At 43.0% G+C, this 25249-nt stretch overlaps 1 protein-coding gene across 1 annotated transcript in view; it reads left to right on the top strand.

Annotated features, from left to right (window-relative positions):
* Positions 1-1782: 1782 nt before the first annotated feature.
* Positions 1783-25249, top strand: part of LOC311018356 (plasma membrane calcium-transporting ATPase 1-like) — a 30958-nt gene continuing 7491 nt past the window's right edge. Inside the window, exons 1-14 of the mRNA XM_084017282.1 lie at positions 1783-2004; positions 3519-3804; positions 8236-8433; positions 9323-9580; positions 11164-11289; positions 14657-14827; positions 15233-15259; positions 19729-19872; positions 21182-21396; positions 21510-21752; positions 22211-22452; positions 22530-22767; positions 24398-24577; positions 25018-25105. Of these exons, the coding sequence (XP_083873408.1) occupies positions 3609-3804; positions 8236-8433; positions 9323-9580; positions 11164-11289; positions 14657-14827; positions 15233-15259; positions 19729-19872; positions 21182-21396; positions 21510-21752; positions 22211-22452; positions 22530-22767; positions 24398-24577; positions 25018-25105 (2326 nt within the window). The 5' untranslated portion in view covers positions 1783-2004; positions 3519-3608. The remainder of the gene's footprint in view (positions 2005-3518; positions 3805-8235; positions 8434-9322; positions 9581-11163; positions 11290-14656; positions 14828-15232; positions 15260-19728; positions 19873-21181; positions 21397-21509; positions 21753-22210; positions 22453-22529; positions 22768-24397; positions 24578-25017; positions 25106-25249) is intronic.

Consider the following 25249-nt stretch of genomic DNA (forward strand, 5'->3'; position numbering starts at 1 on the left):
TACCCTTACACGTGACCATCGCCACGACTGAGCGGCTCAAACCAGCGCAGAGGTGCATTATTGCCATCTAGTGGTCTGGAGTGTAGAAACATCCATCCATCCATTGTCTACCGCTTATCCTGTATTCAGGGTAGTGTAGAAACAAAAACCCTAAATACTCTGTTATTTCTGTTGCTCTTAAAGAACTAAAAATAGGACAAACTGATGAATTTTAAAATGTTGCTGCATGACAAACATTTATCCAAAAGGTTGTATTTCAAAAAAATTGGCGCTGACCTCCATCATTGTAATGTCATGATAATACATAAAAGATAAAATGGGACTGTACAAAGAGATTGTGTAATAATTACAATATGGTTTTATGTTCAGATTTGCCTGCCTTTACAATCTCTATGTTTAATCAGGGTGAGAAAACTAAAAGATATCAATTCTATTGACTATTTTGTACAGATAATTGCTCAATCTGATACGCTAATTTTTTTTCTTGACAATAGTTTGTTTTGCTGTTGTTTCCCCATTCTTGTCACCCAGCTCTTGGATTTACAATCCAGTCCTAAAAGAACAGTATAATGCAGTGGAGATAATGCTTTTCTCGACCAGTAAAACAGTAGGATGTTTTTCCTCATTCAGGTTGGCCCGTGTGTGCTGTGTGCAGTGTTGACTGTGTTTGACCACTGGGTGGCAGCAAACACGCTGTACAGAATGGTAGCCTGCTCCTTGATCATGAGCATGTTCTAGTCCTGCTCAATGTGTTGTGTCCTGAGATAACTTAACTGCACTGTAAATAACTATAATAATTGAATTGAATTGAATTGAATTGGCCAGTGTTGAGTGATCCAATTCAGAAAGAAAGTCAGACTTTAATCTTCTCTATGAAATGAATGAATATATTCTATAACAAACAGTGTACTGTGCGGATTATCATGGCAACATGAATCAGCTCTAAAAGACTGATCTGTCAAATTAGTTTGTAAACCACTTCATTGGTAGAGTTTTAGAGTGTGGGGTCAAAGGTCATGCTAGCTATTAAAACACTATCATGCAAGTGTGAAACAGTGATATCGCCGTGTGTGTGAGAGCATGTTCATTTAATCCTCCTGTGTGTGTCACATGTGCGTGTGCCGCCTGACGTCAGGTCGTGCTCAGGGGGGGGGGGGTGGTGCATGAGATGTATGTGCGTGTCTGAAGAACACCAAACAACGGCAGTGAACAACTAATGCAGTCAGAACATCAAGAACAAGACAGGTAGAGCTTTGCTGCATCGATGCATCAATCATCTGCGTCTGCAGCTTCTACAAGGTTCTTTAGTGTGGTGTCATCCTCTCCGCAGGTTTAGTAGTGTAAGTGACCTGATGTGTGTGTGTGTGTGTGGTAGACCTTTGTGACGTTGTACCTGTTGATGTGTGTAGACCTTGTCCGTGTAGACCGGGTCTGGGACTCTGTCCCTGCTTATGTGTGTAGACCAGGTCTGTGTAGACCGGGTCTGGGACTCTGTCCCTGCTTATGTGTGTAGACCAGGTCTGTGTAGACCGGGTCTGGGACTCTGTCCCTGCTTATGTGTGTAGACCAGGTCTGTGTAGACCGGGTCTGGGACTCTGTCCCTGCTTATGTGTGTAGACCGGGTCTGTGTAGACCAGGTCTGGGACTCTGGTGCGTCCTGCTCAGCAGGAGGAGCTGCAGCCTCTCTGGCTGCCTGAAGCCACAGATTGTCTAATTAGATTAAGCGAGGCTTTCCTCAGATAATCATTGAGCCAGCTCCTGTTTTTTCCTCCGATAGAGCGCTGCTGGTGGCTGCAAGCTTGCTGAAGGTCAAACTGAATTTCTGAACAAGCGGCTGGTTTTTGGAGCAACTTGTGGTCTTGGAGCAGGTGTGCAGACCGCCGGCTGAGGAGCTGTGGCCGGGTTATGGGCTGTTTCTGGAGCTGTGAATGTGACACTGCTCAGAGTAATCGGACTGCCACTAATACCTGCTGCTGCTAACAGGAGGCGATGGGGGAAGTTTGTGTAAGTAAAGCCTTTCTTCTCCTTTATGCTGCAGTCGTGAAGGGACAATAAGCTTTCATCAGAAAGCCTGCATGTGTTTTCTTAGTGGGGAGGGCTGTCTGCTGAGCCTAGTCAACTGTTTCACAGCTCTCATTTGTGTTGTTTCATGCATTTGGGATGATGATTAGTTCATTATAAACTGATCCAATTAAAAACAAGAAATATGTAGATTCACAGCGCCTCTGTGTGAGGTAAAGGTGTAAACTGAATCTGTTTTTGGACTGATGGATGGAATCACTAAAAGCTCTTGTTTTGTCCAGCGAGCAGCAAAGCTCTATCCACCAATGTGACCAGAGATGACTTCTGTCCCCCCCCCTCGTGGTTCTTTTCTTTCTCTCCTTCAGCCTTAAACAGGCGGCTTCTCTCAGATTAAGCCTCGGCTGACTGATTGACACAGATTACAGTTGAAGGCACAGAGGTCACAACCTGTGAGGAACACATAGAAACTCTTTTACATGCACAACACTCAACACCACGCAGAGATTCATCCAGCCTGTTCCAGGTGAACAATGAAGATGTACTGCTTATTATGTTGTTACCACTCATACAGCTGGTTACTGACAGTGATACAGTGAGATGATGTCATGAGCACAAAGTTAGACGCTTTTAGTTCATGAGGATTGAGTTTGATAAGGAATCCAAATCTGTACAGACCTTAAATGTTTAAGTATATCTCACCCTCCTGCAAAAGACACTTTTTAAATGAATATTTCCTGCCTCTGTACTCAGAGCTAGAAAGGGTCAGATATGGATTCTGCCATAATTATTTATTTGACACATTCTGAGCATTTCAGGAAAAAAATAAGGTTTTTGTGTTCAGTTAAAAAAAAATCTCATTAAGCCAAATGAAACACTGAATTTTAAAGGATTTAAAAATGAATAATTTTCCTAAATGATTGCTTTACAGTCTGGGTGATATTTGAATGACATGGTGATATGATGTAATTAAACTACGCTCTTTGTAGTTCAAATTCATAATTCATTCTGAGCAAGCTGTCGTTTAAAAAAAAGACAAAAATAGTACGTACCATTTCTTTTTGATCATGTAGTTGACATCGTGATAACACAGTGGTCATTCCATGTACATATTGATATTGGTAAAATATTGTATAGTTATAATTCACCATATTGTCCAACCAGGGCAGTCTAAAATAATATTAATAATAATAATAATAATAATAATAATAATAATAATAATAATAATAATAATAATAATAATAATAAAATTATTCAATATTTTAAAATCTCCACTATCCTATCAATATAAATCTGATAGTCTCTCTTACTTTATTGTCATCATATTTTGAAACCCCCTAATGTGTAATGTGTTTGTATAAAGCCTACATCCCAGGAACAATACCGAGGACATGATCGTGTTCAGCCCTCCGTGTTGTGATATTTCTACTTTTACCCTCCAGGACCTTATTTGTTCCTCCAGAGACCTCTGACATGACCTGACCATCTCTCCCCTACAGTCTCAGAGTCCCCGTCAGGCCAGATCTGCACCTCAGGTTTACCACTGAGTCTTTCTGAGAGGCCTCGGTCGAGTCCCGGAGGAAGGAGCCATGGCCAACAACTCTTTTCGTGGGTCCAAACATGGCCGACATGGCGAGGCCAACCACGAGGCGGAGTTCAGCTGCTCATTGCAGGAGCTGCGCTCCCTGATGGAGCTGAGAGGAGCAGAGTCTCTGACCAGGATCAAGGAGAGCTACGGCGATGTGAACGGACTGTGTGCCAGACTCAGAACGTCACCGGTCGAGGGTAAATATGTTGTGTTGAGTTTTCTTTTTCAAACCACCAGGGCTGACTGAATTACTGGAGACTCTGGTGCTCCACTCTAATACACCTTGGTGTCCTCAGGTAGTTTGGTGTGTAGTGATGTCGAGGCCACCATGACTCACAGACCTTGCCCCTGGTGTTAAACCAACAGGGGACATCAGAGGTTTAGCATGGCTCAAAGGGCTGTTTGTGTGTGTGGTAGTCAAAGTCAGCTGTGACCTGCAGTCCTGCTCGGCTCTGTCAGCTTCAGGACCGTGTGAGACCAGCACAGTCTGGATACTGCATCTCAGTGAAGACAACATATGAATAAACATAGCGCTTTTGACCAAAGCGCTTTACAGTAATGACTGACATTCACCCATTCATACACACATTCACACACCGACGGCCAGCTCGTCAGGAGCAATTAGGGTGAGGTGTCTTGCTCAGGGACACCAGGCACTCAGCTAGGAGGAGCCGAGGATCGAACCGGCGATCTTGCAGGCAATCTTACCAGCCAACCCGCTCTACCTTCTGAGCTAAAGACCCCAGTGTAATGTAGCCTATTCACTTCAAATCTGCTCTGTTGTCCTGAATTAACGAGATACAGTTTCCACGTGAAAAAACCCGACGTGCAGGACAGTTTGCAGCTGTTCAGATGGAAAGTCCATTCTGATCTGCTGGACAGGAAGCATCCTGCAGAGGTCCACACACTAATTACATTACAGCTATATGACTTAAAGACTGTCTCAAACCCAAATAAAACTGGGTTCAAACAGGCGGGACATGTTTGCTTTGCATTGTGCTCGGAGGTAAAGAGAGCTTCTGCAGGATTTTGAGTTATCTCATTAATTAAAAAAAACTATTTCATGACATTTATCTCAGATTTTCCGAGATAATTATCTAATTAATTCAGAAAAACAGGGCAAATATTTCTTTTCTCAAGTGAATGCGTTACACTGCCGTCTGCTTCTGGCTGGCTGTAAAGCTGATACTGCATGTACACTGAAATCATGACAGGTAACAGAAAGTCCTTTTTTCCTCAAAGCTTATGACAAACTACCAATGAAGCCAACAGGACACAAACGTGTTGCCTTTGGTTGAACGTGTCGTGGCGAGTGGAGGCTTTACATCACTGAATGATGATGATCTACAATCATGGAAAGACACTTCAGCGTTACAGCAACATCTCCTTTTATCTTGTTGATAAAATCACCAAAGAGAAACATATGAGACATCTGTTCTTAGCATTGAAGCAACAGTTTCCACCCAAATCCCCACAGCTAGCTTTGTAGTCCTTACTTGAACGCACCTCCACCTGTCTGCAGTGCTTGGCACCAAAATGTCACACAATGGGGAGAACAAATATCAAGATCAGGAAGTGTCTGGCCGCTGCTTTCACTGTGCCGTATCTGACACCAGTTTCAAGTTTAAGTAGACAATTCATTGTCATACCAATAGTTATGATTTAGGATGAATTGTCTTTTCTGCCTCAGAGCGGTGCTGTTGTGTTGTCTCTCATTAGACCTAAATCCCTGTTGTTGTTACAAGATATTGTAAATTCATCTTGGAATAGATTGCTGGAACACATTTCACATCTCATTTGAAATAGCTTGTTGTTAAACTGTTGTGTAGGCCAGCCAAATGTAAAAAAACATACTTGGTTCAAGATATTTAATGGAATAATGAATGTTGCTTTCCGGAGTCTTGATTCACTACAGCATTTATTCACCTTCCAATCCAAACCTCACACTTACTTGTAATTGACAACTGCACTGTTCATGTCTTCCTCCCCGATCGCCCACAACGGTCTGCTGAGAGCTCCTCCACCTTCACTCTCTCTCCCTCCATCACACTGGCTCTCTCACTGAGCTTTCCCTGACAGGACCCACGCTGCTCTTAGCAGCTCCCATCCATCCAAACATGATGGATGTCAGTTGTCTCAATTGAACTTCCTTCCATTAGAACCATGTGGAGACACTTTATTGAACCAGCTGATGGAATGCTTTCTATTTCGTGCCAAATGTGTAACATTGGCTTTAAATGCACATAACTGTGGAATCCATTGATTATGCAAAATGATTGCGCTCAGCTCAAATCATCCCAATCAGGCATTTTGCTGCACTGCGATGTAAACAGGGCCCTTATTGTCCTAATAAGCTGGACTCAGTGTCACCAGCATGACGTGAAGATGTATCCTGGCATCAGGCTGCAACATTACATGAACTCGTATGGTGTCTGTGACGCCCATGAAGTCTGTTCAGCCTAGACATATTTTATTCAGGTGACCTCTGCTGAACCCTGCAGGGTGAGCTGGTGGGTCAGGGGTGTGTGTTCACTGTGTGTGTGTGCACTAGAGGACCAGAGGAGTTTCACATTTTAGATGCTAAACGTAGAATCCGTGACCCGACTGAAAACCGAGCTGTTCTTTTAATGAGCATCCTGCTGTCAGGATGTTTTAGTACAGGGGCGTAAAAAGTGGCTATGCACTATATGCGGCACACCAGAGGGGGCGCCACAGCGAGGGTAACAAATATGTTTGTTTTTTGGTATTTTCTATATTAAGCTGCTGTTGTATGTTTCTAAATCATTCATTTAATGTTATATAGCATTTTAGAGGACTAACAGGCTCAAGTAGACGCCCTGTCTCATAAGAGTCCATCACAGAATAGACATAGAAGAGGGGGCGGGGCTCGAGCACGTACTATAGTGAGTTGTGGAAAAATATACCATATTCCTATTTATAATTATGGTAGGCCGATAGTGGCTGATATACTTTCAAATAAACCTTTATCACTTAAAGCCCATACATGATGATGTCTGGCACAGTTTTTTTTTTTTTTTTTTGGGGGGGGGGGGGGGGGGGGGGGTTATACTGGGTACTCTTCATTGTTATAGATGTAGACCTACAGAGACATGATCCATTTAAAGTGGTTGTGTTGCTGAACAGATAGCAGAGCTGATCCATTCTTAAATGGCCTCATTATAGTGCTTTTATCCAAAGCGCTTTACAACAATGACTGACATTCACCCATTCATACACACATTCACACACTGACGGCGGAGTCAACCACGCAGGGCAACAGCCAGCTCGTCAGCAATTTGGGTGAGGTGCCTTGCTCAGGGACACCAGGCACTCAGCTAGGAGGAGCCGGGGATCGAACCGGCGATCTTGCGGTTGCCAGCCAACCCGCTCTACCTCCTGAGCTAATCGAAGCTAATTCATGGAGTCCAGTGTCTCTGAACTAAAGATCAGTGGACTCAGTGAGCCTCATGTGTCTCATGCTGACCTGCAGACAGTGGACGCTGAACAATGTGTCTGTCTCATGCTTCTGCCCCTTGGCATTATTCCCCTCATCATTCATTCATTAATCCGTCTGTCTGCACACACTCAGTAAACATCGTCAGTGTTGTGACTCCTGCTGACAGAGAGAAGCAAAATGTCAGCAGCAGCTTGAAATCTGTGGAAAATCCATCACACTGCTTTACTTCTCTGCGTGTCGCTATGGTGACAGCTGGGGGGGCAGATCCGTCAATTAAGGTGAAATCCCGCTCACCTGAAAGCAGAGGGCAAGGCTCAGCTCTGCTCGCTGAGGTTCACCGACTGCCGGCGTGAACAGAGAGCAACGTGTTGCTCCTCAGAGGAAAGCAGCCTGCTCTCTGCTCCCACACAACAACACGCTACGTTGCAGACACACACCAGGCATGACAATGTTCCAAATCATCAAGTTGGAATGATTTAAGACTTCATTCCAAACACACACATCCATCCTGCTGCATGTCACCCATCCAGCATCAGGAGCCTGCTGTAGTGTCTGGGAGCAACAGTGTCAGTGTCGTGTTTGGTCTTTTGCTCTGTTTCTGCTTCAGGCTGGAGATTCTCCCCAAACTCACTCGGGCCTCTTGTTATCTGTGCACCATGTTTCAACCAACCCCCTTGGTTCAATTTAACTCAATGGCAGTGTATACTGTATGCTTGATGCAACCCACCTGATACTTAACAACATTAATGACAAAGTGTTTCATTCTGACATCGTAATGTCACTTACAGTTGTTTCCCAGCTCATCACAGAGCAACAGGTCTGTCAGTTCCAATCATCTTTTCTTTGTGTTCGTTCAAAATGACACTGACAGTATATTGCGTATGATCCAGCTTTTTATTGAAGTTTTCAGATATGATCTGTATCAGTTTAGACACATTTCCGTAAAATATAGCATGACAGGTTTTGTGTCTTTGGAAACTTCATAGTCTGAAACATGGGAAGAGTTTAAGATGAAGCGTTACCTTGGGTCAACACATATGAAGTTATGATTTGAAGTGAAACAAAGTAAGTCATCCCCAGGAGGAAAGCTGAAACATAAACTCAGTGTAACGGTCAAACCAGGATCAAAGAGGACATGTCTCTGACATTCTGTTTGTGTCTCCTGCTGCAGGTTTAGATGGAAACTCTGAGGACATCGACAGAAGAAAAAAGGAGTTTGGACAGAACCTCATCCCTCCTAAAAAACCCAAAACCTTCCTGCAGTTAGTGTGGGAAGCCCTGCAGGATCTCACGCTCATCATCCTGGAGGTGGCAGCCATCATTTCACTCGGCCTTTCTCTCTACAGCCCGCCTGATGGAGACAGAAGCAGTGAGTTCAGCATTCTGTTCAAAGAACATTTACATCTTCAGATAAGTATCTTTCCACGACTCAAAGGAAGCGTGTGTCGGCACATACAGACAGGCATACACATGCACATCCAATCGTGAGCTGATCGGAGAACACACAAACACATGAAACTGAATGTTCATGCTGTTTGTGGAGCTGTGTGTTATGACTGATGATGTGGCCATCCAGTCTGTTGTTCTTGTCCAGTGTGTCAATGTGTTACATCATCAGAGGCAAGTGAGTCAGAACCCCTTATTGTCTCTCTCTTTTTTATGTTTTACTATTTAAATGAATCAGCTATTGCCCCCTTCATTTTTGGAACAGGGTAACATATAAATCTGTCCATGTTACGTCCACACGCCTAGAGCATCCTCACGAGGGTTGTCCCTGAGCACAAGCATGAGCTCCACCCTCCCTGTGTGTTTCTATGCTCAATGCTCGCTCACGCATGACTTTTGAGACTGGAGGTGGAGAGATGGATGGGGCTGTCTATAAAGCTACCGTCTATTGAAATAGAGATGAGCTCATGTTTCGGCAGTGGCACCGATGATAATAAACATCATGGAATTGGATGAATTGTGCAATCGTGTATTGCATGTTGGGTATTTTGGTTGCAGTCCGGAGCCCTGATAGGTTTCATGTTCATTTGTCAGTCCGTATACCAGGAGAGAAGCATGCCACCGTTTTTAAGGGGACTTAAAAACATATTTAAATTCAAAGAACCAGCTTGTTAAAAACAGAAGAGCAGGGAGCCAATGAGCCCAGCTGAGATGTGTGCGTCCCAGCAGCAGTGTGTCATGTTCCTCTGGTGGAGGATGTACTGTTTGAGTATGTGGAGAAGCAGTGGAACACATGAATCTTCTCTGTGCAGACTGTGGCAGAGCGGCCGGTGGCGTGGAGGAGGAGGGGGAGGCGGAGGCTGGGTGGATCGAGGGTGCTGCCATCCTGCTGTCGGTGGTCTGCGTGGTCCTGGTGACGGCCTTCAACGACTGGAGCAAAGAGAAGCAGTTCCGCGGCCTCCAGAGCCGCATCGAGCAGGAGCAGAAGTTCACCGTTATCCGAGGGGGGCAGGTGATCCAGATCAAAGTCTCCGAGATCGTTGTCGGAGACATCACCCAAGTCAAATATGGTGAGAGAATAAGCAGTGCTAACATTGGTAGAGTGGTGACTAGAGCTGGATATCAAACCGCAGTACTTTTCTGCTACTGACTGAAATGTACTCCACAGATGTTCTCAAACGATGCATCATTTTGTTGCCTTATTTTTTTGACAATTTTTTAGAACTTGAGCAACTTTTGTTTAAAGGAGTCATCACCAGGAAATCGCAATTTCTCTTGTTAAAACATGCATATCTGTGTTTGACCTCAGTTGAAACTTGCCTGAAAGGCTGGAGTTTGAAAGTGGCGCCGTTTTTTCGCTTCTGCTCTTTTTCCGAACAGGAATAGCACACAAGGGTGTGCATTCCTAAAGCACGAGATTTTGATTCTGCGCCTACGGTGACGTCACCGTGGCGGCTACTTGCATAAGCCCACCCCTCTTTCACCACCCAACCCCGCCCCGTCCGCTACCTGAAATCGCCGAAGCGCCGCCATTAGAGAACAGCAAGATGTCAAAACGTCGTTCACATGTAAAGTGCGCGGTGGTTGGTTGCCTCATTACATATTATACAATGCACATCCGGACCAGTCAAAACCTCGCGCGTAATCTCGCGTGATAAAATCGCGGTACGAAAAAGGGTCAGAACAAGCTCAATGTTTGATTAAAATTTTTTTTTTTTTTTCTAATAAGTTTTACGAATTGATCCAAAGCGATCCAAGGGGGGCTGGATACGTATAAAACCAGGTTATGACTCCTTTAATGAAAAAAAAGATTTTTCTTTAGACAAAGATGTTTATATGTATTGCTCACAGTAAGGCATCAAAAGAAGTCTGGTTTTATTATCAGTCCTGAAGTTCTGGTCCCAGGGCAGTGGAATGAACTCTCCAAACATGCTCCATGTTGTTTGATTTGGGAGGGATCCACTTCCAATTCTGTCAGTTGAGAAAAGGAATTATTTGAATTTTCTTATTGTGACTGAATTATCAATCCAAGAAGTATCTGCAACACAACTTTAACTTTCTTCTATGGATCATTAAATACATTCAAATGCAAATATTCAAATATGATCAAATATTCATGTAGATTACAATATTGTATCTGTGGGGGGTCAATTTTAAGTTTAGTGACTCATAAAACAGTCTAAGGGTAAATTCCACAGAACGTTGATGTTGAAGATAGAGCTGATTTCTCTGTTCAGATTCTTAATCACCACAGTATATCCCCGACTGCTGCAATGATTGGCCCTCAGGTTCCCTACCTAAATCCATTTAAGCATCTAAGGGATGTTCTGTATCGGTGCAATTTTACTTTGATTTTTGGTTTTATGATTTTGAATCCAGCACTCAATGGGTTGATCATTTTGGTTGACCATTGACCTTTGTTAGGTCATTTTGTTCTTAACAAATTCTACAATGTACATACTTGTACAGTTTTCAACTTCAATCATTTGGTCATTAAGATCTGATGTGTTTCCTAATGTTTTTGAGCAGTGTATTTCATTGCTTAATTGTTTTTCTCTTGTCGTTGTCATGTGACAGAGCCGTTGTAATGATGATGTAACATAATGACCTGATTACAGGGAGCTGTTTTTACAGTGTGCTGTGTGTGTTCCAGGTGACCTCCTCCCTGCTGACGGAGTCCTGATTCAGAGCAATGATCTGAAGATTGATGAGAGCTCTCTGACTGGAGAGTCGGATCATGTCAAGAAGAGTGTGGACAAAGACCCCATGTTGCTGTCAGGTGCTTCACTCTCCTCTATAGTCACATGACTTTACAGCGGGAAAACACACCATAACCACAAAAACACATTTCAGTGTTTCCTTTTTCCAGGTGGTTCCCACTTATGATGGCATATTGCAGGCAGTCAATGGATATTTCCATTCAATTTACATTCAAGTTTGCGTGTTCCTGATACAGACATGATAAAGATATCTATAATTAACTGTTTCACCTGCTGTCAGTTACACAGTTAAACGAAATATTAACGATAAAAACAATCTGAGACTGGGAGGAGCAGCTTGTCACTTAAAGGAGAATAGTGCTGGTCCACCTTAAAGGTCAGCCCACCTTAAGTGAGCAGGACCTGGAGGAGCCAGCTTTTATTTGCAGACAAATAAGCAGAACACGACTGAACTGCTACATTCACGCTGTAACGTTACTGCCGACGTCATACTCACGTCACGGACACTCACTACACTAATGTGACATCACAACGGCTGCAATACGTCGGTGAAGCCCCGACAGATTCTAGCAGCAGACAAACAGCTCAATGGTGAGAGGTTAACGTCACAACGTCACAGTGTCACAACGTCACAGTGTCACAACGTCACAGTGTCACAACGTCACGTTACTGTGGTGTCGGGAGTACATGAGTACCCGTATCGGTGCATCCCTAGTATTATTGTTTATTTGGGCAGTTGAAACATTTGACCTTGGCCTTTCTCGGCCTTGCAGGGTTCCATAGGAATGGTGTATGCCTGTAACATTGTAGGAGAAACACTGTATCTGCATACAACACCATGTCCCATCCTCACTTCAGATTAGGAAAACTCTCCAACAAATACCTTTAATGGAGAAAAACAATGCAAGAAGACTCACCTCGACTCTGCATAGCATGACCCCTCCAAAAGCACTTCCATGTTCTTACCTATTTGATCATAGCACTGTTGTTCCTTAGGTATCCTTGCTGAACAGCTACTACTTTACTCAGAGGAGGACCTAACACTTGTTTCTATTTTTAGCTCTTACTTTATCGGCAATAATATGTTGTGGTTTCTTTCTTTTGACAAATGTACTTATTGTAAGTCGCTTTGGACAAAAGCGTCTGCTAAATGACCTAAATGTAAATGTAAATGTAAAAATCCATCTCCCAGGATGGACAGATATGCAATAGATGTCATGTGTACAGAATAACCAACTTAATAATTACAATATAGGCAAAATTTAATTGGGAAACACAGGGATCTATGGTGGAAAACAGTTGCATTTTCCAGTCAGGGCAAGGTTCTGATCAGGATCAGATTCACTTTCAAAGAGTAGGCTACTTTGAATAGGCTCCTCTCAGTTATGTTGTGAAAATGATGTGCCAGGATGTCCAGCAGCTTCCTGGCATAACCAAACAGCTAGAGGCCACATGATGTCTTGTCCTTCATGTAATCTGGAAAAAGGGTTACAACATACAGGGGAGTCACCATAACAGTAGAGTGAGGATTTAACCCTTGTGCCTTTAACTCTTTAACTATGTTTTAACTATACATCGACCTCAGCTCCTATAAGTCAACTGAGTAACCAACATACAGACACTCAGACCCTTAAGGACACAAATGTACCCATTGAGCATTAAAAACACAGTTTTTGATCCTACAGCCATAACAATACAAATATTAAAATGCATCAAAACCAATGCTGTTACTAATAATTGACAAATGACATGACACAAATAAAAAGTGCCCCCTAGTCTTAAAATAGAAAATGGGATTAATGAACTAGAAACAGTGCCTTCATGTAAACAAACTTGCATTTAAAGGGTTTCAATTCTGAAAAATGTGAGCAGCCTTTTGTAAATGTCTTAAAGCTGCAGTTGCTAATTTTTATAAGAAATGACTTTTTATAATATTTGCTCAAACTGTCACCAAATCATAGTAGCAGTACACGCGACAGGTTGTCAGATTCCTCTGCCTGCTTTTAAACTCCTAATCCGCATTTGCAAATTCGACCAATTCCTCAAATGTTTTCAGAAACAGCAGAGTGAACGCTGGCTTCCGGTGGCCGGTGCTTGCTTTTGGCTCGACTGGTTTCAACATGGCAGCCGGGTCCCAAATCTTCCTGATTTTACAGCTAAATGGTTCATTTGAGGTGAGAAATAGACACAGCAGGAGCACAATCAGGCTTCATATAGTGCCAGCGCTGCCTAGTTTGACAATTTGATCTGAATTCGGTAGAATCTTGAGAATGCTACGAGGGCACTAGCATGATTTGTGCTGTGGAAGTCTAAACCCACTCCTTCAGGATCACTTGAGGAGACAGATTCCCTCAGTCAGGCTATGTGAGTATGGGTCTGTTGCTTTGCTGAAGCAGAAGCTGAGCGTCCTCTGCTGTTTGGAACCAGCTGGACGTTTCTATCCACAGTTCAGATGCGATGGCTGAGGTTTGTGACAGTGATGAACTCAAACACTGAACCAGCTTCTCTTGTCTGGAAACGTAAGGCATTAGCAGCCACTCACTAGGGGTCAGCTGACTGGCTTTATTTTGAAATGAGATTTTTACAGGTTATAAAGAGAGAAGCAAGTGACGCAATCCATCGTTTTAATTCATATACGTGGCCTGATGTTAGCAGCAAGTGATCCGGGGAATTGAGACAGAAGACTTGACACTCCCGGATCCTTTAACTGTTTCGGTTTTTCAGTTGAGTGAGTCAGTGAACCTTTTCCCATCTCTGTGGGTCGACCGGCTCTCTAAAATGACTCCTATGCTTCTTCGTGGCCAGCTGTCCCAGCTGTGCTTCAAACGGACATCGTCATCAAGTAGGTTCTGGAGCTGCCGTGGTCCAGTCTTTGCTTGTGAACCAAGTCCTCCTCTCTTTCTTTAATCATTGATGGATCCAGCTATTTCTTATTTTGACCCATTGTTACTGAGAAAAGGGAGCACCAGCTCATCATCATTTGATGTTGAATCCATTGTTGTGTTCCGTTGCGCCAATCTGTTTGGAACCACAATCATTTACGACCAAAATAGTGTCAGCTGTACCAGGAAACGAGGAAACAGATTTACTCGTTTGCAAGCTGGCGCCGAACTCTGACAGGCCAGAAGGTATGATTGTCAGGGATTTGCATCCTTGGTTTCCTCCTGTACACTCTGGAACCAAGGAACAACGTCCCATCCCGACGACTCTCCCCAGACTCGGCCATACCAGCGCTTTACAGTCATACCAAAGCTTAAGCTGAGAAATGCCAATCGAGGGGTGATAACCTGCGATTGTTGGACGTCCGTTCCAACAGACCGTCACTTCTCCCGCTCTGCTCTTCTACAGTGGCCTGCCTTTGTGCTTGCTGTAGATCTGTCCACCACTCCCACCATGGTGAAGTCCCTCTCTGTCTCTTTCTGTCAGGGACCAACGTGATGGAGGGCTCCGGCAGGATGCTGGTCACCGCTGTAGGGGTGAACTCTCAGACTGGCATCATCTTCACGCTGCTTGGTGCTGGTGAGGAAGGCGACGGGGACGGCGAGGAGAAGGCTGAGAAAAAGGAACGCAAAAAGAAAGAGAAGAAGGAAAAGAAAAGTAAGTTCAGAATATAAAGTCATGTGTTTGCAATGTATTTGGATTTTTGACACAAATCTTTGTGTCTGACCATTAGAGGTCAACTTTAAAGGTCAGTCCACAGCGTATAATAAATATAATCAAGACAGATGCATAGAGTAAGTAAATCATAAGAAATATATAAAACCTAAAATAAGAATATGAATCAAAGGTAGAAACTAAAGTTACAGTAGAGTCTAGTATATGTAAACAGCATAGACCAGACTTTAGCTTCTGTATCCTGGGATTGATGTTCTCTGACCCACATGTATATAGTGCCTTGATCCAAACGGCTGTACAGTTGGTTTCTCATTCATCCACTGATACACACTCATACCAGTGGCAGCAAGCTACCTTTGACTGACTTCTGCATGTTTTCTTTGACAGACAAAAAAGACGTCAAGGCAAAGAAAGGTAAGCAACGCATCACGACTCCATTGCTGTGAGTTACTGTATACGACTGCGTGGTTGTGAAGGTCATGTTGAAGGGCAGCATCTTCAGTTTCCAGAGGTGGGCAGGTTGAGCCGTACTGGTCCCTGTTGACTGGTTGCTGGTTGTTTTTCTTTTCAGGAACTACAATTACTACTACAATTCAAAGCAAAGCTTAATACTGACTTTTTATTCTTTTCTGTTTTTTTCCCCACCATCCCAAAAAATAAGTTAAACCATCCAAAAAAAGGCAGTTTTGTTATCGTCATCTATTCTGAAGATTTGCATACAAACACACAATTAAACTTATTAGGAAATAGATGTTAGCAATTTCATTTAAATACTGTCTTTCATTAAAAAATTAAATCTTGGCATTAGTAGTTTTATAGGCTTATGTAATATAGGCTGCATTCAACTAGTGTTACTAAGTAAGTAATTCCCTTTCGAATATCTATTTTATATTGCTGTGGAAACATCTCCTTCAAACAACTGCATTTATTCAAGTTTCTCGCCAAAATCATTATTATCATCATTATAATTTACCTTCGCTCAATATTCATTTTTTACTGAGCAGAGCTTGAGCGCATCATAATCAAGTCAATGCAACACCTGTTAGCTGACTGTGCTAGTTAGATCTTAAGTTAAGTGATGTCAAATATTTTAGTTTGTTCCTCCATTATTGTGCAGTGGCAACGAAATTGCGAGCTTAAGCGTTTTTCACTCATAATGGAGAACTTTGACACCAAAGACGTGTGTGGCTGTGATGTTACTGTCGATGAATATCCACTGGTAACATTACTTTGTCTATAGAGCTGCCTTTGTCTTTATGTTTTATGAATCTATCAAGTGGGTGGTATATGTACAGTATAACTGTGTTCTTTGAGTGAAGGGTGGAACCTGTGGAACAGTGTAGAAACAAACAGCTGTCATTGGTCAGATAGTATCACAGTTGCAGCTGATTGGTCATCTCCTGATGCATGTAGAGATGTTCTTCTAAGTTATGGGGAGTTTTGTTCAAATTCAGGTTTAACTTCCATCTGGATCAAACGTGTATGTGGAGCCGGGAGTTTGTGGTCTGTTCAAAGATATGGGGTCTGAGGAGGATCTCAGGTTCTGGTGTCAGTCTGTTCATATGTCTTGGTTCCTGGTTCCTTGTAGTCTCTGTGATCCCACATGGTTACTTGTATGTCCCTGTGGTCTGAGTAGCAGCAGCAGGTGCTCCTGACTCTGTTGATGGTGATTAGGACCAAGCAGATTATCGGCCTTAAGCTCGGCAGCTGCTTTCTTCTCCTGCCTGCTGCCGATGCCTGCCTGTCCACTAATAACCCCATCACTGAGCTGGGATCAGCATGCTCACACACACATGGAAACGAACACACACCTGCAGACACCCTCACTCTCTGTCACAGAGCCGCAGCGTTGGTTGACTTTGTTGTAGGACTGTTTATCGTTACCACGGTGATCTAAACGGGACACATGTGATGTAGTCTGGTTAGTTTGGTCCTCATATATGAAGATTACCAACACAACACACAGACAGGGATTGAAAAAACACCTTCTACCTGTTGACTCACATCACAGCACAACCTAATAGTACTGATTTTATTTTATTTTTATTAGGAATTTCAAAGTACAAACAACTCCAAGGAGCATCAAAATACAATAATCCCAGAGGATAGCACTTTAAAGCAGTATTTACAAAGTGGTCCTTGATGGAAACAAACAAATCCATAAAAAACAACATAGAACAACATAAACCCACTTGTCATCCCACGGCCATGGTTCAAACTCCTACCCTTCAAAGTGAACCATCAACCCTCCCACAAAGCCGCCTCAACATTTGTTTTAAAAACGACCTTTGTTTGGCTTTGTTTGATATGCAGGGGAAGGTTGTTCCATAAGGAAATTATTAAAATGCATACAGTAAAATAAGTCCTGGAAACATTTACAGAGTAACTGTTGACATGTCTGGCCATGTGTGATGGACAAGTGGACAGTATGACTCAATGCAAAGCGTTGGATGCAGTGGTGTAAAGTACGGCGCCACTGGACTCTAGAGCAGTGGAGACGTTCTCTGGAGTGACCAATCACACTTCTCCATCTGGTAATCTGATGGACGAGTCTGGGTTTGGCGGTTGCCAGGACAACAGTACTGACTGCTTTGTGCCACGTGTAAAGTTTGGTGGAGGGGGATTATGGTGTGGGGGTGTTTTTCAGGAGCTGGGCTTGGCCCCTTAGTTCCAGTGAAAGGAACTCTGACTGCTTCAGCGTACCAAGAGATGTTGGACAATTCCATGATCCCAACTTTGTGGACCAGTTTGGGGATTACCCCTTCCTGCTCCAACATGACTGTGCACCAGTGCACAAAGCAAGGTCCATAAAGACATGGAGGAGAGAGTTTGGTGTGGATGAACTTGACTGGTCTGCACAGAGTCCTGACCTCAACCCGATAGAACACCTTTGGGATGAATTAGAGTGGAGACTGAGAGCCAGGCCTTCCCTCCAACATCAGTGTGTGACCTCACAAATACACTTCTGGAAGAACGGTCAAAAAGTCCCATAAAAACACTCCTAAACCTTGTGGAAAGCCTTCCAGAAGAGTTGAAGCTGTTATAAAGGGTGGACCGACGTCATATTAAACCCTATGGATTACGAATGGGATGTCACTTAAATTTATATGCGAGTCAAGGCAGGTGAGCCAATACTTTTGGCAATATAGTGTATCTGTTATGGAGCAACTTTGCCAGTTCTTTGAACTTCTGAGCAAGTTTACAGTTGCACTTGGATCCAGCCCTCACCAAGCAGATGAAACAGGTAATGAGAGTAGACCTAAACAAGCGGTACACGGAGAAAGCAAAGGGTGTCATGCAGATGGCTTGCTTCGTTGACCCCAGGTTCAAAACTAACGTTGAACAGCTGTGTCCAGGAGGCCTTGAAGCTGACACTGTAAGTCAGGCAGGAACCACAAAGCACCAGCAGTACCTCCACAGCAGCATCAGAAGGGAAAGGCCTGGCTGGGTTGATAAAAAATATTACCTCAACAAGACAGCAGTGATCTGAAGAGGGTTCAGGTCCAGCCAGCCCAGAAGGTACAGTGAAGGAGGAAGTCACGGTCTCTGGTGTGGTGGAAGGGCCATGCATCAGACTGCCTCATCTTATCAGGATTGCAAGAAAGCTTTTGTGTATCCAAGCAACCAGTATTCCATCTGAGAGACTATTCAGTGCCAGCGGGTACATTGTTTCCACTCTTAGATCAGAACTTAAACCAAACAAAGTAAATATGTTGGCATTTTTACATTTTAATCTCAAGTCAATAGAAATGCATACTTAACATACATGATGCTTGATCAGCAGCATCTTATTTGTTGATGATGGAGGGAATAATAAGTATACAATCAGTTCTGTTCCATTGATTAGTTTTTTATTTTAGTTTTTTATTTTAATGCCATCAACACTTGATTACATATGATAGTCGTTATATTTATTTTTGTAATTTGTTTATTTTATGCATAATGCACTTTTGTCTTATTCTTTAAGGTTTACTTTAAAGTGCTCATAGTTCTACATTTTAATTTGGATGATGAAGAAAACAAGTACATAATAAGTGGAGTTTCTTTGATTTGTTTACATATTGATCTTTATGTATTAGCTTGAATGTTTGGATTTCTATAAACTGCACTACTGGAAATGTTCCTGACAAATAAGCTGATTACATGCTGAACCCTTGTTCCTTTGATGTTAAGAGATTTTCCCTATATTTTTTAAATATAATAAACACTGTGACACTTTTTGAAACTATTTCAGTTTGTGTAGGCCTATTAGTTCTTTCTGAACATATTGAACACACTTTTAAAAATACCGCAATAAAACCATGATCATTTTAGTCACAATTACCATGAGGTTAACATTTCATACCGTTACATCCCTAGTGGATGCAAACTCAACACTTCCTCAATTTTTATCTTCTGTCTTGATAAATTCAGTATAATGTACATTTCCATAGCACAACAGTAATGTCATATTCACCACTTTCTCCGTTCACACACTTACACTGTTCCCACTCTCAGATCAATTCCAGTCAATTCTGTGTTTCAGATTTTTGAGTCACCAGTAGGTTACTAATGTATGAGTGAACACCAACTTCTCCTGCAAAGGTTTCAGATTAAAAGCCTTCCAGCGGCTCAATTGGATGAATCACTCCCTTTCCCGGCAGGCTTTTCATTTTGAAACTTCTGAAGGAAGTGTTTATTTCATTGTCAGCCATGGATAAAAACGTAAAGTGAAGGAACTTGTTTCAACCACACTTTGTTTGAATACTGGCTTTAATTTGAGAATGCAATTTAGACCGTTAAATCAAACTGGGTATGCTCTTACAGGAAGTATCAGCAGCGGCAGTTTTGATGTTTGTGTTGGAACACCTTTATGTTTTACTGACTTCCTGCGTGGTCTGTAGGAAAGAACAAGGACGGACCTACGGTGGAGGTGGAGCCGCTCAATGAGGGAGGAGAACCACAGAAGAAGAAAAACCCACCAAAGAAGGAGAAGTCGGTTCTCCAGGGGAAGCTGACCAAAATGGCTATGCAGATCGGCAAAGCAGGTAGGAACAGGGAATGAGATGAACTCTGAGTGTGACTGTCACCTTGTAGATGTCATCTACGGGCTGAACAGCGCCCACTACTGGCTGGAGTCCACGTGTTACTGTGCTCTTCCACAATGAAAAAACACCAAGGTCTCAGTCCTTGTTGTTCACCTCATCCAGTACTTTTTGTGTATGAAAGCTGACTCCATGATGTGTGACCTTGTTGCATTGATGTGTGTTTGTATAGCGAGGAGCAGTATTTATCATCACATAGTAGAACAACAATCCTGACTGTCCAAAGAGTATTATTTGGTCCTCCTTTCAGCACGAGGGTAAAAGCATTTTATCACCTATGTTGATAGGTGCTATGCTGATATTTAGTCCCAGAGGTCTCCTTATTTATTAGGAACTGGGTGAGAGATGTTCAAAAAATGTGAGTATTCAAATATTACTGTTGGACTGATTTTTGTCCGAAAATGTAGGTTGGGATCAGCAATGATTCTGTCATAGCCAGAGAATCAATCTTTATGAACTTCTATGGTGCAAATTTGTTACAGTTGTTCATATTTGAAATCAATATGTATAGTGATTTATTGATGAAATGTAAAAAAGTCATCACCCATGGGTTAAAATGGGATGTAGTTGAACGACTCCATGTTCTTGGTGGAAACGTGACCACAGAATGTTTGTGAAGTAATCTGGGTCACACTTTCTATGAAGGGCATGCATATAATGCATCATAAGCACATTTATAACACATTGATAGGCATTTATGTTTATACATGTTTATAACCATGCATGACACCTTATAACAACGTTTATAAAGTATTTTAAGTGGTGGACATAATGTATGATAAGTTCAACATTCATAACGCTGTATACCTCCATGCCCCTCCTGGATGTTACACAGTTACATGTTATAAATGCTGAACTTATCATACATAATGTCCACCACTTATAATACTTTATAACCCTTGTTATAAGGTGTCATGCATGGTTATGAACATTTATGACTTTTATAAAACTTAAAGCATTATAATATGTTATAAATGTGCTTATCATGCATTATATATACATATTAAGCCTACACATTTTTAACCGTTGTCTAATATAAATCTCAACTGTCAAACCTACATCATTCCTACTTTGTAGAAGTGTGGTAAAATACTGTTACTGTCATACTGTTACTACGGTTACCTGTCTTAGAGTCAGTTCAATGCTCCTACTGTACACAACATGATCAGGTTTATAGCCCATATAAACTTCCTGTGTCCCTGTCTCTCTGTCTTTCTGTCCGTCATGACCTTTCTGTCCGTCATGACCTCAGGTCTGGTCATGTCGTTCACCACGGTCCTCATCCTCATCACTCGCTTCCTGGTCGATACCTTCTGGATTCAGGGCGTCCCCTGGACCTCCGAGTGTCTGCCCATCTACGTGCAGTTCTTGGTCAAGTTCTTCATCATTGGTGTGACTGTGCTGGTGGTGGCCGTGCCTGAAGGCCTCCCTCTGGCCGTCACTATCTCCCTGGCTTATTCAGTCAAGGTGTGTTTGTACACTGTGTTACACATCATGCCACCTGCACACATTCAGTCACATTATATTCCCTTCTATTCAGAAAGTAGCACTCTGACGCACCGCTCTCCTGTTTTTGTCAGAAAATGATGAAGGACAACAACCTGGTCCGCCACCTGGACGCCTGCGAGACGATGGGCAACGCCACGGCCATCTGCTCCGACAAGACGGGCACGCTCACCATGAACCGCATGACGGTGGTGCAGACCTACATCGCAGGGCGTTACCACAAAACGTTACCGGAGCAGAGCCAGATCCCCGCCATGGTCCTGGACCTGCTCATCAAGGGCATCGGGATCAACTGCGCCTATACTTCCAAGATTATGGTGAGCTGTAAAAATAGCATCCATTCAGGTGTGTTAAGCATTTGGCTGAGAGAGCAGGTTGGTGGGTGAGCGGAGCGGCTCAGGACTCATCTGATCGCTGCACAGATCAGAGCACACATCCGTGATACAACAGCAGCGTTCCTTCCTGTCACCGCTGAGGCTTTGGCTGGGAATTCATTTAACAGCGCTTCAACACAAAAGGCTTCAAATGTTAGGCTTCACAAAGTTTTACATAAGTTCTGATAGCTTCAATCGTTTTGAATAATTACGCAATAACAATAAATTGCAGACAAAGCATTTGTGGTATTAGAATGCATATTTGCATATACACATTTGCTGCTGTTGGATTTGTGTTCTTATCACGTGCTGCTGCGGTTAATGTCAATTGCCAAACTCTGTAAAGAAGCTGATTTGTCATTAATTGTGTGACCCAACATGGCCTCTGCTGCTCCCTGCAGCCTCCGGAGAAGGAGGGCGGGCTGGCTCGCCAGGTGGGAAACAAGACTGAATGTGCCTTACTGGGATTAGCCCTCCACCTGCACCGAGACTACCAGACTGTCCGCAATGAATTCCCAGAGGAGAAACTGTTCAAGGTCTACACCTTCAACTCTACCAGGAAGTCCATGAGCACCGTGCTGAAGAACCACGATGGCAGCTACACAATGTTCAGCAAGGGGGCCTCTGAGATCCTGCTCAGGAAGTAGGTCTACTGCTCCTCCACATACAGCTCTGTGCTCAGGTCCATGTGGATCACATGACTCTCTCCTATGCTTCCAGGTGCTGTAAAATCCTGTTGGACTCCGGCCATGCCAGGGTCTTCAAGCCTCGGGACCGAGACGACCTGATAAGGAAGGTGATTGAGCCAATGGCCTCGGAGGGCCTGAGGACTATCTGCCTGGCCTACAGAGACTTCCCCACTGCTGACGGAGAGCCTGACTGGGAGGACGAGGCCCACATCCTCACCGGCCTCACCTGCATCGGCGTGGTTGGGATCGAGGACCCCGTCCGACCAGAGGTACGCCAGCCCCGTCTTTACAAGGAGACACATGGAGGCACAGACTCCCAGTAAATACACATACTCACCGGCCGTATGAAGAGAAGCAGTCCGTTCTTATTGTAAGATTCTTAAGTGTCTGATCTAAAAGTGCTTCATGAGGCTTTTTGTCTCATCAAATTATAGCTTGTATTTTATTTAAAGGTGCTAATGACAACATTGACAACATCCAGCCACTAGATGTCACACTCCCACTCCCCCCTTCAATTGCATTCACAACACAGCTGTTACTCGAAGTGCATGCGGCCTCAATGGGTTGCCAGTTCATTGCACAAACTGCGTTTTCATGGTCGAGTGGAGTGACACAAGTGATTAATCTTTTGTGGTATAAATTAATTTTGCAACATGTAGCTCTACATTTGGGTTACTTTGTTACTTGGGACTGGTACCGAAATGCCGCCCGCTTACTGTCAAACTCTATTTTTAGTTTTTAGTTTTTTCCACACAAACTGGCAACCCCAAAGACTCTTGACCCCTGACTACAGAGATACCACGTGATACCAATGTGGTTATTCTATTGGCTCACAAGCCTTGCTAGAAGCCGCAGCCACATGTCACACATCTACACAGGTAAACAAAACATTCATTACAGACCCGTCAAAATGTTTTAAAATGATTAATTTACAATCAAAAATGTGACACTTTGATTCTCCAACAGTATAAAACATTCCTATACTTCACCACCAGGTAGCAGATGGACATGGATAGACATACATTCTCAAAGAAAGTTACTGTAGTGTAAGTGTGAAGAGAAAAAAAAAGAAGAAAAAAAAAGAAAGAAACACTTTTTCACTCCTGTCCTTATTTTCACACCTCACTTACATTGTCCCTTTTCTCCTGTTGGAGGGTAAACATAATAAACCTATGAACCAATGAACAAGTTTGTAGCCTGAACTGAGGGGATCAATCTACCATACACACTGTCCTTACTGCACAAAGTCTGCTCTCAATGGAGACAAAAAATTAACCCAGTTTTCCCAGTAATTTTTAAAAGTCTCTGTTTTAGTCTAGTTGAGAAAGTCAGCTTCTCCATTCTATAAATATCGAGCATTACCTCTACCCAATCCTCCATTTTTGGTGCATCAGTTTTAAGCCATTTTCTGGTGATGGCTTTTTTAGCTGCTACCAGCATTATTCGAAATATGTATTTTTCTCCTGACCTTGTCATCTCCTGGTTCTCTTTTCCCAAATATAATACTTCAAATGTAAGTGGAATTTGCACTTTCAGAATTTTTTCCATACTCTTCTGTAACTCCTGCCAATAAGGTAGAATACAGGGGCATCCCCAAAAGACATGAAAATGATTGGATTCTGCACCTTGCTAAAAGCTCTGTGGATGTATTTTTTTTTAAAATATGTGTTTAAATAAAAATGTCATCTCAGAGTGAGGAAATCAGTCGGACTGCTATTTGTGGGGATATTTACAGCTGCAGAGATGGAGGTTAGACAGAGACGTTCTGTTGGAGGAGAGATGTTTTGGTTCGATGACAATGAGTGCCAATTGATCCCCTCAATCTTCCACACTGGAGCTTTAAAAGAAAACACTTTTGACAAATATGAGATACTTCTTTTCTTCTGTCTACCTCATCAGGTACCGGAAGCCATCAGAAAGTGCCAGCGGGCCGGAATCACCGTCCGCATGGTGACTGGAGACAACATCAACACCGCCCGGGCCATCGCCAGCAAATGTGGCATCCTGGAGCCCGGAGACGACTTCCTGTGTATGGAAGGCAAAGAGTTCAACCGCCGGATCCGCAACGAACTGGGCGAGGTCAGACAAACAGGGTTCAACATTCATGTGTTCTTTCACTCACCGAGGCAGCTAAGTGGTCAGAAATCTACTTGACCAAATTCCATGATTTGCCCTTATACATTTATTAGCAGTTATCAAACAACAATAAAGGCCGAAGCTTATTGTCATGTTTGATATTTACTTTAGTAAATGAATCTGGAGTTTTGCCCACATCCTCTTAACCCACCCAAATAAAGTAAATTTGCTTGTGCCTCAGCTCATATACTCTGTCTTTAACCGATGCCAGATTATGTTTGCATACGCAACTATCAACATGAGAGAAGCAACGAGCTTGAGTGTGTGTGTTTCATTCTGTTTTACCACACAAACGTTCATGCAGCCTCTTTGATTCTCTGATGACCCCTTTCTTCTAACCTGATTCAAATGAATGTTTTCATATATGTGCCATCTCTCTGCAGATTGAGCAGGAGCGTATTGATAAGATTTGGCCCAAGCTGAGAGTCCTCGCCAGATCATCTCCAACAGACAAGCACACTCTGGTCAAAGGTCAGACAAACTTTAACCTGGTCAAAGAGGGATGGGGGAGGCAAACTGGAAAAACAAAACCATTCTCAGTTTCACAGTAATGAAAACATAGTTATGATCATGAATATTATTACATTTCTGCTAGGAAAACCCCCAAACCCTGCA

The sequence above is a fragment of the Eutrigla gurnardus genome, assembly GCF_963514095.1.
Source record: "Eutrigla gurnardus genome assembly, chromosome: 9".
Taxonomy (NCBI): Eukaryota; Metazoa; Chordata; class Actinopteri; order Perciformes; family Triglidae; genus Eutrigla; species Eutrigla gurnardus.